The 14,971-nt window shown below is 49.9% G+C and overlaps 1 protein-coding gene and 1 long non-coding RNA gene across 4 annotated transcripts in view; one reads left to right on the forward strand and one right to left on the reverse strand.

Moving 5' to 3' along the window:
- LOC139279959 (tetraspanin-18-like) overlaps window positions 1-14,971 on the forward strand; it is a 358,844-nt gene that overhangs the window by 309,773 nt on the left and 34,100 nt on the right. For all 3 annotated transcript variants that reach the window (XM_070899320.1, XM_070899321.1, XM_070899322.1), the window contains 3 exons: window positions 10,958-11,058; window positions 11,919-12,113; window positions 14,850-14,924. In XM_070899320.1, coding sequence (XP_070755421.1) covers window positions 11,002-11,058; window positions 11,919-12,113; window positions 14,850-14,924 — 327 coding nt within the window. In that variant the 5' untranslated portion in view covers window positions 10,958-11,001. The remainder of the gene's footprint in view (window positions 1-10,957; window positions 11,059-11,918; window positions 12,114-14,849; window positions 14,925-14,971) is intronic.
- The window catches only part of LOC139279960 (uncharacterized), a 45,943-nt gene that overhangs the window by 18,959 nt on the left and 12,013 nt on the right, over window positions 1-14,971 (reverse strand). The window lies entirely within an intron of this gene.

The raw sequence follows: 14,971 nt of genomic DNA on the forward strand, positions 1-14,971 counted from the left end.
TTCACCAGCTGATAATCGTTCTGCATTCTTTCAAGTGCCGTAGGTACTCCCCAACTGAGCAAGGAAGTAGCATAACAGCCACAGCCAGATGGATGTCCATGACAGCTGTTTGTAGACTATAAGGTCAAATAGAGACAGAGTTATGTTTAATAGGAAGGAGTAGAAAGCGGACACAGTTCACTGACATGATTTCCATGAGTGTTTCCTGGACACCGTACGTGCAGTTATGTGGAGATACTCGAGAAGCTGGGATTCTTCTCCTTAGAGCAGAGAAGGTTGAGAGGGATTTAATCGAGGTGTTTAAAATAATGAAAGGTTTTGATAGAGTAAATAAGGCGACTCTTTCCATTGGCAGGAAGATTGCTAACCAGAGGACACAGCTTTAAGGTAATTGTCAAAAGAACCAGAGGTGACAATTTTTTTATGTAGCGAGTTATAGTGATCTGGAATTCTCTGCCTGACATGGTAGGGAAGCAGATTCAATAATAACGTTCAAAAAGGAAGTGAATAAATACTTGAAAAGGAGAAATATGCTGGGCTATGGCGAAAGAGCGGGAGAGAGGGACTAATTGGATAGCTCTTTCAAAGAGTTAGCCCAGGCACGATGAGCTGAATGGCCTCCTTCTACACTGTAAGATTTTATGATTCTATGCAGTTAATGCTTACATGGAATCCAAAAATAATACAGGTACGGTTAGCACTTGAACCTACCGCGCTCTCAGTCTTCCATCAAACTGCTGTCCAGTCAGCCAGCGACTGATTAGGGTGAAACTCGCACTGAATCGGATCCATCTTTTGAGGCAGGAACAGGATTGTCACATTTTTCCTTTGATGAAGATGCGCAGTCTCTTCCAAACCAGCAAATGTCAATATCCCGCTCTCCCACTGATCCCAGCCTGGCCAAGGCGGATGACTTGGTGGATCCCAGAACCTGCCACACCCCAGGATGAGCAGGAAATGCTATTCGTGCTGCCACAGACTCCTGCAGGAAGGGCCCAGCTGCAGTCACCCACAGAGGTGACACTCCAGTGCAGTGCTGAGGGAGTGCTGCACTGTCAGAGGTGCCGTCTTTCGGATGAGACGTTAAAACCGAGGCCCCTTCTGCCCTCTCAGGTGGATGTGAAAGATCCCATGGCTGTCAGCAAAGATATATTCCACGATGGGTATCAATATCATGTGCCACACAAGTTGATAGTAGGCTCCTCTGACTTGCTGTGGAAGGTCCCTGGCAGGCAGACCGATACATTGAGCAATTGGTGATGCACAAAAAGAGCCCTTGTTTTAAAGACCAGGCTCCTAATGTCTGAATGTATGTCCTATTCATGAGCTGGGCCTGTGGTGAGCTGTTTCCTGGGCTGTCCTCTCCACCTCCACTTGCTGCTGCTCACTTGTGGAGATCCTGCTCACTCACTAACTACGCCAAGCGGTATGGTCGGGAGGTTGAAAGGAAGCAACGACGGTGCATCATCCAGAGTGTTTCCCCCGCTCAGTATGAGGGACTGCAAGGTCCAACTAGTCTGATGGAGCCAGTAAAAGGGCAGAGGGATCAGGAGTAAGCAATCCTTTGCCTTGGTAAGCAGCAGCACGAGTGGCAGGTTGTCATGCTGAGCGTGTGACTGTGTGAATCAGAGAGTTATGCAGAAAGAGTAAATAAGAATGGAATATGTGCAACACCCTGCTGTGCCTTATCTCCAGCCCGGCTAATCAGATGTTGCATACCCTCACTCTATGTCAATTGTTAAGTTCAGAATAACTCCACGAGACTGTGTTGTAAGCTCTTTAATATAACTCCAAAATGAGGCAGCAGCGTGGTGGACTGCCTTTTTTCCCTGCTTGCACCAGGATACACAGGTGACCCATAGGTCTCCCACAGGTGTGCCCCCTAGTGGCAAGTCTTACACACAGGTGAGGTTCACATACATAATATCAATGATGTTAATGGAGATCTCCTCCATTGGTGTCAGAGTTTGATGGGCAGCAGGACCTCCTCCTGTTATGGTGTCTCTCTCCTGTTGTGTTCCTGGTTCCACTGCTGGTGTTTCTGCTCCACACGAGCCTCCCTGCCTCTCTTCATCCAACCCTATCAACATAACCTTCTGTTCCTTTCTTCCTCATGTGTTTTGCTCTAGCTTCCCCTTAGTCGTCTCAACCACTCCATGTGGTAGCGAGTTCCACATTACTGGGTAAATATATGCCCTGTTCACAGGTTTTCTAGATGTATGAAATGGATTAGCATAATGTGCTTCACAACAGGATGAAGCTGCAAGTGTGACTGAGAGCAGGAAGAGTAGCTGTGAGGGGTAGTAGTGGGTTTTGAGGGTGTGAGAGCAGGCAGTGAGATGCAGTAAAATGTTCCCCACTGACTTAATGAGAACCTTGGGAGGCAGGGAAGGGAAGGATGGATCGTGCTCTGGCTCAGGGCTGTGCAGAAAATCCGAGCGATGTGAGGGGGAATCTTGCTTCGTCCTGGTCAGATGACTGTGGCCAGACCCTGGGGACAATTGCGGGTAGTGATTTGCCACCTCTCTCCACGCCTGCTGACTCATTTGTCTTGGCATCCGTCACCCATTGGACGGGCAGAGCGCCCCCTTCCTGCTGCTGACTTGGTCTGCGGGCACCTCTGCCACTGCCTGGGGGCACTGGTTGAGATTGTCTTGTCTGTTGTCACAGTGTACCCATCCGCTACCTACCACAGAGAAAAAAAGCACCTCCCCTTTAAGTAGCGGCTGTCCAGCGGATTTGCCGCCCTCACAATCAGTGAGCAGCCTGGAGGGAGTGTGTTTCACACCCCAACCATTTCATTCAAATTAGGCCTGGCAGTGAAGATGGCCCAGGATCCACACCAATACCCTTGGGCGGGCACAGTGCACACCTCAGCCACCGCCACCTGATCCATGCCGCAGATGGAAATTGCCCCCTCAGTGTTGACAGAGGTAAGATGACGTTGGTTGGGTGGGTTAAAAGATCAGGGACTGGGATTGAAGATTGCTCTTTGAATCTGAAGGTGATTCTTGTATGTATCCTGTGAGTATGCTCACAGGTTTGCAGAGCTGTTGATTCTGGGAGACTACCTTAGCCCTGCCGAGGAAGCTAGGCTAGTGAACTGGCAGGAGCTGAAGGCCAAAGTCATCGCTCGCCTAGGGTGCTTCGCAGAATTTCTCTGAGTGCTGTCCTACAGGGGTTTGTCATGTATTCAACTATCATTGTAACCCATGTATAAGCTGACCTAAGTTGCACAGCTTGAAAACATTGACCACAAGGGGGTGAACTTGTGGGAGACACTCCTAACCTGTACTTTCAGGTATAAAAGGGGAAGCTCCACCCACCTTCATCACTTGAGGTCTTGGTAATAAAGATAACTGGTCACAGAGTGACCTTCTCTCAAGTATGGGCCTCGTGTGCATTTATACTGTATCGTAAGGACATATCATTGGCGACGAGAAACTGGGATTTAAACCACGCGAACATGGCCATTAGCAGTACAGAAGAGAGTTACTGTGTTGGTGATGATTGGGACGACTTTATTGAGAGACTACAGCAAAGTTTTGTCACGAAGGAATGGTTGGAACAGGATTCGGCCGACAAACGCAGGGCTCATCTCCTGGCGGTTTGTGGATCCAGAACATACTCCCTGATGAAGGACCTTCTAGCGCCAGAGAAGCCGGTGGACAAGACGTTCGAAGAGCTCAGTAAGTTGATCGGGGAACACCTTAAACCGGCGAGCAGCATGCACATGGCGAGACACCAGTTTTACACGCAATGGCGGCGAGAAGGGCAAAGCGTTCCAGACTTGGTGGCAGATTTCCGGCGACTGGTGAGCCTATGTAAGTTCTCAGGTGCATGCAGAGCGGAGATGCTGCAAGACATTTTTATTGAGGGCATCGGGCACGCTGGGGTTTTCAGGAAACTGATTGAGACCAAAGACTTGACCTTGGAAGTGGCGGCTCTGATAGCCCAGACATTTATCTCAGGGGAGGAAGAGACCAGAATGAAGTATGACAAAAATCTTGGCTCAAATGCGGCAAATGACCAGGGAGTCAACATTGTTAATGCGGCACACAGTTCTCTAGGCAGACAAGGGCAATTGGACATGCCCCAGCATGTAGTCGAACCCAAAGGGGGAATTCAACAGAGACAATGGCTAGCTGAACAGCGATTCATGCCATCGCAATGGACAATGCGGCCAGTAATGGGGCTATCAACACCTGTTAATGGTGCATTTAGGACAGTTACAGAGACAGTCAGGGACGATCGACTGGTAATGGACCTTTTGTTTCCAACAACAGGGCCTCCAGCTCATGCTGGAGGTGTGGAGGCAAACACCCAGCCAGAGTTTGCAAGTATCAGCAATATACCTGCAGAAACTGCAACGTCAGCGGTCACTTGGTGCGTATGTGCAGGAAGCCTGCAGCCAGGTTGATATACGAGGAGGACAGACCCGATGTAAGCCCTATGAGGCCAAATGAATACTGGGGGAAATCGCTGGAAGCTGAAGTTCAGCAAGTTCATGTGGAGCACATATACAGTTCATATACCAGGACTCCACCGATAATGATGAACGTGCTCCTCAATGGCATCCCAGTATTAATGGAGCTAGACATGGGGGCCAGCCAGTCCCAGATGAGTATCAAACAGTTCGAAAGTTTTGGGTGTCCAAGGCCAGGAGACCAAAATTATTGCCGATTGATGCACAGCTACGGACATATACAAAGGAGATAATTCCGGTGCTAGGCAGCGCCACGGTAGTCGTGACCCACAAAGATCCGGAGAACAGATTGCCACTCTGGATTGTCCCGGGGGACGGTCCTGCACTACTGGGGAGGAGTTGGCTTGCTGTCATGAACTGGAAATGGGGCGATGTCAATGCAATTTTTTCTGTGGAGCGAGTATCATGCTCACAGGTCCTGGACAAATTTAACTCATTATTTCAATCTGGCATCGGCACTTTCATGGGGGCCAAGGCAGTGATTCACATAAACCTGGACGCCAGGCCAGTACACCACAAGGTCAGAGTGGTGCCATACGTGATGCGGGAATAGATAGAATGTGAATTGGACTGCCAGTGACTGGGCGAGCCCGATCGTGCCGGTGCTCAAGGCAGATGGGTCGGTCAGGATACGATTACAAGGCCACCATCAATCGGGTATCACTCCAAACCAGTACCCGCTACCGAGAGCGGAGGACCTCTTTGCGACGCTATCCGGTGGCAAACTTTTTTCAAAATTGGACCTGACCTCAGCTTACATGACCCAGGATCTGGCGAGTGAGTCGAAGAAGCTGACCACCATCATGACACACAAGGCGTTGTTTGAGTATAACAGATGTCCATTTGGGATTCGTTCGGCCGCCGCGATCTTTCAGCGAAATATGGAAAGCCTCCTCAAGTCGATTTCAAGGATGGTGGTTTTTCAAGATGACATCCTCATCACGGGTCACGATACTGAAGAACACCTCCACAACCTGGAGGAGGTGCTACGCAGACTGGACCGGGTAGGGCTGCGACTGAAAAAGACGAAGTGCGTCTTCTTAGCTCCAGAGGTAGAATTCCTGGGGATGAGGGTAGCAGCAGACCTACTGCGTCCAAAACGGAAGCGATCTAGAGAGCACCCAGACCCCATAACATGACGGAGCTGCGTTCGTTCCTGGGGCTCCTGAACTATTTTGGTAACATTCTTCCCAAATTGAGCACGCTGTTAGAGCCGCTACATGTGCTCCTACGCAAAGGTCGCAATTGGGTCTGGGGGGACAGCCAGGAAAGGGCTTTTGATAGAGCACACAATTTGTTCTGCTTCAACAAACTGTTAACGTTATATGACCCCTGTAAGAAACTTGTTTTAACATGCGATGCGTCGTCCTATGGTGTCGGGTGTGTGTTGCAGCATGTGAATTCCAATGGTCAGTTACAGCCGGTAGCTTATGCCTCCAGAAGTCTGTCCCAGGCAGAAAGGGCCTACGGGATGGTAGAAAAGGAAGTGCTAGCATGTGTATATGTGGTAAAGAAAATGCACCAGTACCTGTTTGGCAGGAAATTTGAGCTGGAGACAGATCACAAACCCCTAACATCTCTTTTGGCCAACAACAAGGCCATAAATGCGAATGCAACGGCCCGCATACAGATGTGGGCACTCACGTTAACCGCCTATGACTACACAATTCGGCACAGACCGGGCATTGAAAACTGCGCCGATGCACTCAGCAGGCTCCAACTAGCCACCACTGAGGGGGCAACTGAGCATGCTGCTGAGATGGTCATGTCTGTTGAAGCTTTCAAAAGCGAAGGCTCACCTGTGACAGCCCGTCAGATTAAAGTCTGGACAAATAAAGACCCGCTAAATTCTTTTGTTAAGAAATGTGTCCTGAATGCGGACTGGGCAGCCACGTACAGGGCATGCCCTGAGGAATTTAAGCCATTTCACAGGCGCAAGGATGAACTCTCGATTCAGGCCGATTGCCTACTATGGGGAAACCGAGTAGTCATGCCCCAGATGGGCAAAGAGGTGTTTATCAGAGAACATCACAATGTGCACCCGGGCATTGTCATGATAAAGGCAATTGCCAAGTCACACGTTTGGTGGCCAGGGATAGTTGCAGACCTGGAACTTTGTGTTCGCAGGTGCAACACATGTGCCCAGCTGGGCAATGTGCCCAGGGAAGCCCCCCCCTTCACCCCTGGTCCTGGCCCGCCAAGCCATGGTCACGCATCCATGTGGACTACGCAGGTCCTTTCATGGGAAAAATGTTTTTGGTTGTAGTAGACGCCTAGTCCAAATGGATTGAGTGTGCCATTTTAAATTCAAGCACATCCTCTGCCACGGTAGAAAGTCTACAGGCAATGTTTGCCACCCATGGTCTACCGGATGTCTTGGTCAGCGACAATGGCCCGTGCTTCACAAGCACTGAATTCCAGGACTTCATGGCAGGCAATGGAATCAACCATGTCAGAACGGCACCGTTCAAGCCGGCCTCAAACAGCCAGGCGGAACGAGCAGTGCAGATAATCAAACAGGGGTGCTCAGAATCCAAAGGGGTTCCCTACAAAGCCGCTTATCACACCTCCTGTTGTCCAGTAGATCCCAACCACACTCGCTCACAGGGGTTCCACCCACAGAGCTGCTAATGAAAAGGACGCTCAAACCAGGTTATCCCTTATACACCCGACTATGAAAGAAATTGTTGAGGGCAGGCGTCAGTCACAATGTCACTACCATGATAGGAATGCGAGGGCGCGATGTATTGATGTAAATGACCCTGTAATTGGCCTTAATTACGCTGCTGGGCCCAAATGACTTGCAGGCACTGTGATTGCCAAAGAGGGCAATAGGGTTTTGCTAGTTAAACTTACCAATGGACAAATCTGCCGCAAACACGTGGATCAAACTAAAAGGCAGTTCAACAACCCCATAGAAGAAGCAGAGGAAGAACACAACGTAAAGTTTACTCCACCACAGGTGACTGAACACCGGAACCAAGTGGAGGAGAGCCCAGTCACTGTGGGCAGTCTGGACAGGCCTGAGGCAGGTTTGAGGCCAGCAGACACTCAGGCCAGCGCCCAACAACCGGAGCCCCAAATCAGGCATTCTACAAGGGAGCGTAAACCTCCAAAGAGACTTAACCTGTGATCCCAATAAGTCTTTTGGGGGGGGCAGGTGATGTCATGTATTCAACTATGATTGTAACCCATGTATAAGCTAACCTAAGTTGTACACCTTAGGGGGGTGAACTTGTGGGAGACACGCCTAACCTGGACTTTCAGGTGTAAAAGGGGAAGCTCCACCCATCTTCATCACTTGAGTTCTTAGTAATAAAGATAACTGGTCACAGAGTGACCTTCTCTCAAGTATAGGCCTTGTGTGCATTTATACTGTATAGTAAGGACATATCAGGGTCGAGCGCTAGTCATAAACCAGCTGGTGGCCGCTATGCTGTGGACCGGTTGGTCACTTTGACCCCTCCCCCTGCGTTTGTCACCAAGATACAGAAGAAGTTGTTCGACTTCTTCTGGGACAACAGGAAGCATTGGGTCTCTGCTGCAGTTCTGAGTCTCCTGCTTAGGGAGGGCGGTCAGGCGTTGGTGTGCGTCAGCACCCAGGCTGCAACTTTCCATCTTCAGACCCTGCAGAGATACCTGTACATCGAGCACCCTCCTAGGTGGTGTGTGCTGGTGACATATTTCTTCCGCCAGCAGCACGGCCTCAACTACGACACGCAGCTCCTGTTTGTGAGCCTGGGGGGCGTCAGGACTGCCATGCGGGGGCTCCCTGTCTTTTACCAGGAACTCATCAGGGTCTGGAACAAAGTCCCCACCAAGCGCAGTTCTCTTCCGTCTGGAGTGGCGGCTGTCCTTCGGGAGCCGCTGCTCAGGAATCCGTACCTCCACGAGCGCAGTTTTAGGTGGCAGGTGGATGAGAGGGCTGTGTTTGGCAGGATGGCCAGAGACAGGGACCTTCTAGATGGCCAGAGGTGCCGGCTGGATGGTGCTAGAAGTGCTGGCATGGCGCCTACCCTGGGCTGAGGTCTGGTGCGCGGCCAATGCCATGGAGTCGCTAAAAACGGCACTGGGCCCCGACTCCATTAGGTGTGTTGAGGAGGCTCGAGCACGTGGGGCAATTCTGTCCGAACTGACCCCCCATCTGGGGGGTGGAATTCCTCATCGGCGCCAAGCCCCGAAACCTCCCTTGGGGGCCGGCGCCTCACAACTTGAGCCTCCTCCGGGAAGTCCCCTCCGTGCCTTTCAGTTCTGTGCGGAGGTGTTTCCTGTACAGGCTGCTCTTGCACACTCTCCACTTTGCCATCCTCGGCTGCCGTTCGGACACGCTATGGCACACCATCTTGCCGTCTGGAGGAGGCGGGGTTCCCAATGGAGTGGCGTCCTACCTCTATTTATTGGGGACTTGGCCTGGAGGGTGTTGCACAGAGCAGTCCCGTGCAATAAGTTTTTAAGTCGTTTCACGGGCTTCCAGGCTGCCTGTAATTTCTGCGGTCTGGAGGAGTCCGTGTTCCATGTATATGTGGAATGTGCGAAGTTGCAGCCCATCTTCCAATATTTGAAGAGGCTGCTCCTCATATTCTGGTTACACTTCAGTTCCACACTCCTGATCTTTGGGCACCCTGTGAGGAGGGGAGTGGGTCGGTTGGAAGACCTCCTCGTAGGACTGCTCCTGGGCACGGCCAAGGAGACCATCAGCCAGTCCAGGCAGCGGGTGGCCAAGGGGGTCGTTCAGCCCGACTGCCTGCCTCTCTTCCGCGGGTACATCTGAGCCAGGGTGTCCCTGAAGATGGAGCACGCGGTGTCCAACGGTACGCTCGCTGCATTCCACGAAAGGTGGACGCCGGAGGGACTGGAGTGCATCATCACCCCCGGGAACAGAATTTTAATTTAATTTGATAAAGTTCCCATATTAATTTGGACATTTGTGTGTTCTAGTGCCTTTACAAAAAGGGGGTATTTGATTTAAAGTTCTCACCAAAAATAGTGCAGTGCTGTTGAGTTATGATCATCATCATAGGCAGTCCCTCGGAATCAAGGAAGACTTGCTTCCACTCTTAGAATGAGTCCTTATGTGGCTGAACAGTCCAATATGAGAACCACAGTCCCTGCCACAGGTGGGACAGAGAGTCGTTGAGGGAAGTGGTGGGTGGGACAGGTTTGCCGCACGTTCTTTCCACTGCCTGCGCTTGTCTTCTGCATGCAATCGGCGATGAGACTCGGCGCTCAGTGCCCTCCCGGATGCACTTCCTCCACTAAGGGCGGTCTTTGGCCAGGGACTCCCAGGTGTCGGTGGGGATGTTGCACTTTATCAGAGAGGCTTTGAGGGTGTCCTTGTAACGTTTCCTCTGTCCACCTTTGGATCGTTTGTCATGAAGGAGTTCTGAGTAGAGAGCTTGCTTTGGGAGTCTTGTGTCTGGCATTTGGACATTGTGGCCTGCCCAGCGGAGCTGATCAAGTGTGGTCAGTGCTTCAATGCTGGGGATGTTGGCCTGGACGAGGACACTGATGTTGGTGCATCTGTCCTCCAAGGGGATTTGTAGGATCTTGCGGAGGCATCGTTGATGGTATGTCTCCAGCGACCTGAGGTGTCTACTGTACATGGTCCATGTCTCTGAGCCATACAGGAGGGCGGGTATTACTACAGCCATGTAGACCATGAGCTTGGTGGTAGATTTGCGGGCCTGGTCTTCGAACACTCTTTTCCTCAGGCAGCCGAAGGCTGCACTGGCGCACTGGAGGCGGTGTTGAATCTCCTCATCAATGTCTACTTTTGTTGATAAAAGGCTCCCGAGGTATGGGAAATGGTCCACGTTGTCCAGGGCTGCACCGTGGATCTTGATGACTGGGGGGCAGTGCTGTGCGGTGATGACAGGCTGGTGAAAGACCTTTGTCTTACGGATGTTTAGCGTAAGGCCCATGCTTTCGTACGCCTCAGTAAATAGTCGACTATGTCCTGGAGTTCAGCTTCTGAATGTGCGCAGACGCAGATGTTGTCTGCATACCATAGCTCAACGACAGAGGTTGGGGTGGTCTTGGACCTGGCCTGGAGACAGCGAAGGTTGAACAGCTTCCCACTGATTCTACAGTTTAGTTCCACTCCAGCGGGGAGCTTGTTGACTGTGAGATGGAGCATGGCAGCGAGGAAGATTGAGAAGAGGGTTGGGGCAATGATGCAGCCCTGTTTGACCCCGATACAGAAGTTAAGTTGTGAGTGGCTTAGCCAGTCACGTGGTGTTCACAAGACTCATTAAAACCCCAGTCAGTTGGGTTCAGGGGATCCACGATCAGGCAGGTGGGTGTGAGCCTGGTGGATGAACTCTTAATGTGTAGTATGATTGTTGAACCTTTGCTAATTAACCAACCAGTTCTTAATAGCAATGTATTGCTATGAATTCTTAAGTAAAGAATCCATGAAGAAAATACATTACAATTCTTGTGAATTATTTCTTTGTTTTGTTTTCCCAACAGGTTCCAGAATCTCAGAAACGAATAGCGACTGTCGATGACTAAAGATGGGCAGTTTTGAACGTATCAGGAATATGACGATGGTCTTTAATGTTCTGGTTTCTGTAAGTGTGTTTGTGAGAATGTAGCCACTAATATAACGTTTCGGAAAGAAGCAACAAGTCATATTTCAGAGGCATGTGTGAGGTGGGCAGTGTGGAGGCAAAATTAAAACTCAACAGCCATCCAGCTCTTGAATTGCTTTCTATTGAACTAAAATTAATAGTGGGTGAGGTGAGCCAAAAGCACAATGAAGCAATCTGCTTCACTTGACCAATTCAGAGCATTTCGGCAGCCGTCCGTGCAAAGTGTCTGTGTGCCGAGAGATCAGATTCACCAGAGACTGCGGGGTGTGCTCTGTACAAGCTGCAAAGCATCAAGTATCTTCAGTAGAACTCAAATTAACAGGAGGTTTGCAAAGCCCCAAACAGCTTTGGTTAAAGGCTCGTGCCCATGTGTTTCTACAGACCTGTTGGTAATGGGCCGGCCTGGAAATCGGCGTGGTCTCGCAAGACCATCAGCAGAAGCAGTATATTATAGACAGAGCTAAGCAATCCCACAACCAACGGATCAGATCAAAGCCACATCCCCACCCAGGCAAGCCCCCAATGGTGCACAGTTTCCAACTGTTTTGGCTGCCGGAGAGACAGGTGCCGGGAACTTTCCCTGTGGTGTTACGGCAGTCCACTGGCACTCATACAAACGGGTTCAAACCCAAACTCCTCCCTCCCACAGCTGACCCTGTTAACCCTGGCAAGGTCAGCACTGCGCGATACTGGAGGATGATGCCAGCCTAATCTCTGGGTTGAGCGCGGGGATGTTCGGGCCTGAAGAGGATGATTATTATTTTGATGTGTCACAGGATAGGGATGATGTCTGTTATGTTAAGAATGGGGATGATGATGTGTGTTTTATTGTGTTACAGGTGAGCGGATGCCTCCTGCTTGTACTAGCACTGTTGTTACTGATCCCCCCCACTGGACCCAGATATGCGGTGTCACTCAGTACAGTGATCTTCATCGGAGTGATTTATGCGATTGGTTTGTCTGTTGTGCTGCTTATTCTGGGAATATTGGGAAGCGTTGCAGCCTTCCGGGAAAACAGAACTCTTCTGATGGTTGTAAGTGTTGCTTATTTTCTTCGATTCCTATTTTTTATTTGACCGGGAATTATAGACCGGTTAGCCTGACATCAGTAGTGGGGAAAATGTTGGAATCAATTATTAAAGATGAAATAGCAGAGCATTTGGAAAGCACTGACAGGATCGGTCCAAGTCAGCATGGATTTATGAAAGGGAAATGGTGCTTGACAAATCTTCTAGAATTTTTGAGGATGTAACTAGTATAGTGGACAAGGGAGAACCAGTGGATGTGGTGTATTTGGACTTTCAAAAGGCTTTTGACAAGGTCCCACACAAGAGATTGGAGTGCAAAATTAAAGCACATGGTATTGAGGGTAGTGTATTGATGTGGATAGAAAACTGGTTGGCAGACAGGAAGCAGAGAGTCGGAATAAACGGGTACTTTTCAGATTGGCAGGCAGTGACCAGTGGGGTGCCGCAGGGTTCAGTGGTGGGACCCCAGCTATTTACAATATACATCAATGATTTAGATGAAGGAATTGAATGTAATATCTCCAAGTTTGCAGATGACACTAAGCTGGGTGGTGGTGTGAGCTGTGAGGAGGATGCTAAGAGGCTGCAGAGTGACTTGGACAGGTTAGCTGAGTGGGCAAATTTATGGCAGATGCAGTATAATGTGGATAAATGTGAGTTTATCCACTTTGGTGACAAAAACAGGAAGACAGAATATTATCTGAATGGTGATAGATTAGTAAAAAGGGAGGTGCAACGAGACCTGGGTGTCATGGTACATCAGTCATTGAAGGTTGGCATGCAGGTACAGCAGGCAGTGAAGAAGGCAAATGGCATGTTGGCCTTCATAGCTAAAGGATTTGAGTAAAGGAGCAGGGAGGTCTTACTGCAGTTGTACAGAACCTTGGTGAGGCCACACCTAAAATATTGTGTTCAGTTTTGGTCTCCTAATCTGAGGAAGGACATTCTTGCTATTGAGGGAGTGCAGCGAAGGTTCACCAGACTGATTCCCGGGATGGCAGGACTGACATATGAGGAGACACTGGATCAACTGGGCTTGTATCCACTGGAGTTTAGAAGAATGAGAGGGGATCTCAGAGAAACATATAAAATTTTGACGGGATTGGACAGGTTTGAGGCAGGAAGAATGTTCCCGTTGCTGGGGAGTTCCAGAACCAGGGGTCACAGTCTAAAAATAAGGGGTAAGCCATTTAGGACTGAGATGAGGAGAAACTTCTTCACTCAGAGAGTGGTTAACCTGTGGAATTCTTTACTGCAGAAAGTTGTTGAGGCCAGTTCGTTGGATATATTCAAAAGGGAGTTAGATATGGTCCTTACAGCCAAAGGGATCGGGGGTATGGAGAGAAAGCAGGAAAGGGGTACAGAGGTTGAATGATCAGCCACGATCTTATTGAATGGTGCTGCAGCCTCGAAGGGCCGAATAGCCTGCTCCTGCACCTAATTTCTATGTTTCTATGTTTCTATGTTTAAATCCCATGCCTTCAAAGCTTGCTTGACAAATTGCATGGAATCGCCAATGTGCTGGAACATGGGTTGGCCCCGATGACTACTGGTGCTGCTGAATTTGTGATCTCAGTGGGATCTGGGGAGGGGCTGGTCTCCTGCCAATGGGGACCAGGTGATGTTATGAGGTCCAGCTGAGGAAGAAGAGGCTCAAAATAAAATTCAGAAGCCAAAGAAATGTTACTGCAGTAACACGTGGCGATCCTTCCTCCTCTTCACATCTACCATTCTCAGGGCCATGCACAGCCCTGTCTATTAGTCTGGGTGAACCCAAAATAGAAGGCACTGGGACAATGTATGTATTGGGGATATGGTATCCATACTCCTTAGCTTTAGGTCATATACTGCTGGAGCAGTTTAAAGGAGAGGGAAGGTTGAGGTGTGAGGGCAGGGCGACAGAGCAAGTACGTTTTGTACCAGGTACTCCTGTCACTATTATATTTAGGATGGACCTTCGTCAGACCCTATATAGGGGGTGGAGGTGCAGCAAAGGAAGCTTCTGCCTCCAATTTAGCCAATCAGTGACTCCCGTCCTATATCCTGGGGAGGGGCTAGTTTAAGTATATTATTCGGGCGGGTGTCCATCCCAATGAAGGACAGAATGCGGAGCAGCATCTTGCTGCTCTGAGAGAGGCAATCCAAGGCCCTTATTCGAAGCTGAAGATTTAAAAGCACGAACAGCAACAAATGGGCAGCAAACAGTAAGGTGATTTGTCTCTACCGGTGTGGCCTCCACTGGGCCCATTGAGGGTCAGCAGTCTTGGAGGGGAGCAAGAGAATGGCCCCCCATGGATACCTTCTATGATCCTTATCAATGTGATGAGGTGGGCTGAAAAAGCATTCAACTCGCACCCACCGCCCCTCCACCTCCCCTCCCCACCCCTCCCTCCACCCACTGAGTGCAAACCTGTTGTGCCACCTCCCCCCAGGATTGTCCTGCAGTCCCATCCCTCACACAGCCTGAACTTCCAGCCTCTTCTTTGTAAGGAATTTCTTTGATTTGGTGAGCCTCTTTCCATCCTGCAGAGATCGGCTCTGGTGGGTCTCTGATGCTGTTGTTTATGGGGTAGCTCGTGTGTACATCAGAATAGTTCCATTCACTCACAGCCAAGGCAAATCAATGCAGCAAGCGAAGCGAGGGTGAAGAGTTGTTGTGGAGATGCGGATTTTGAATTTCATGTTCCTACCGTTTGCCGTGTTGGTGGTGCCTGAAATGTGGGCGGACTTTTCTTGTTTCAGTTGTTCCTGCTAATCCTGCTGGTCTTCATGGTCGAGCTCGTTGCTGGAATTGTCGCTTTTCTCTTCAGAGATCAAGTAAGTGCCCACCAGAACCAACACTGGGATCTCACCGTGCCAATAGT

Source organism: Pristiophorus japonicus, chromosome 14 (assembly GCF_044704955.1).
Source record: "Pristiophorus japonicus isolate sPriJap1 chromosome 14, sPriJap1.hap1, whole genome shotgun sequence".
Taxonomy (NCBI): domain Eukaryota; kingdom Metazoa; phylum Chordata; class Chondrichthyes; family Pristiophoridae; genus Pristiophorus; species Pristiophorus japonicus.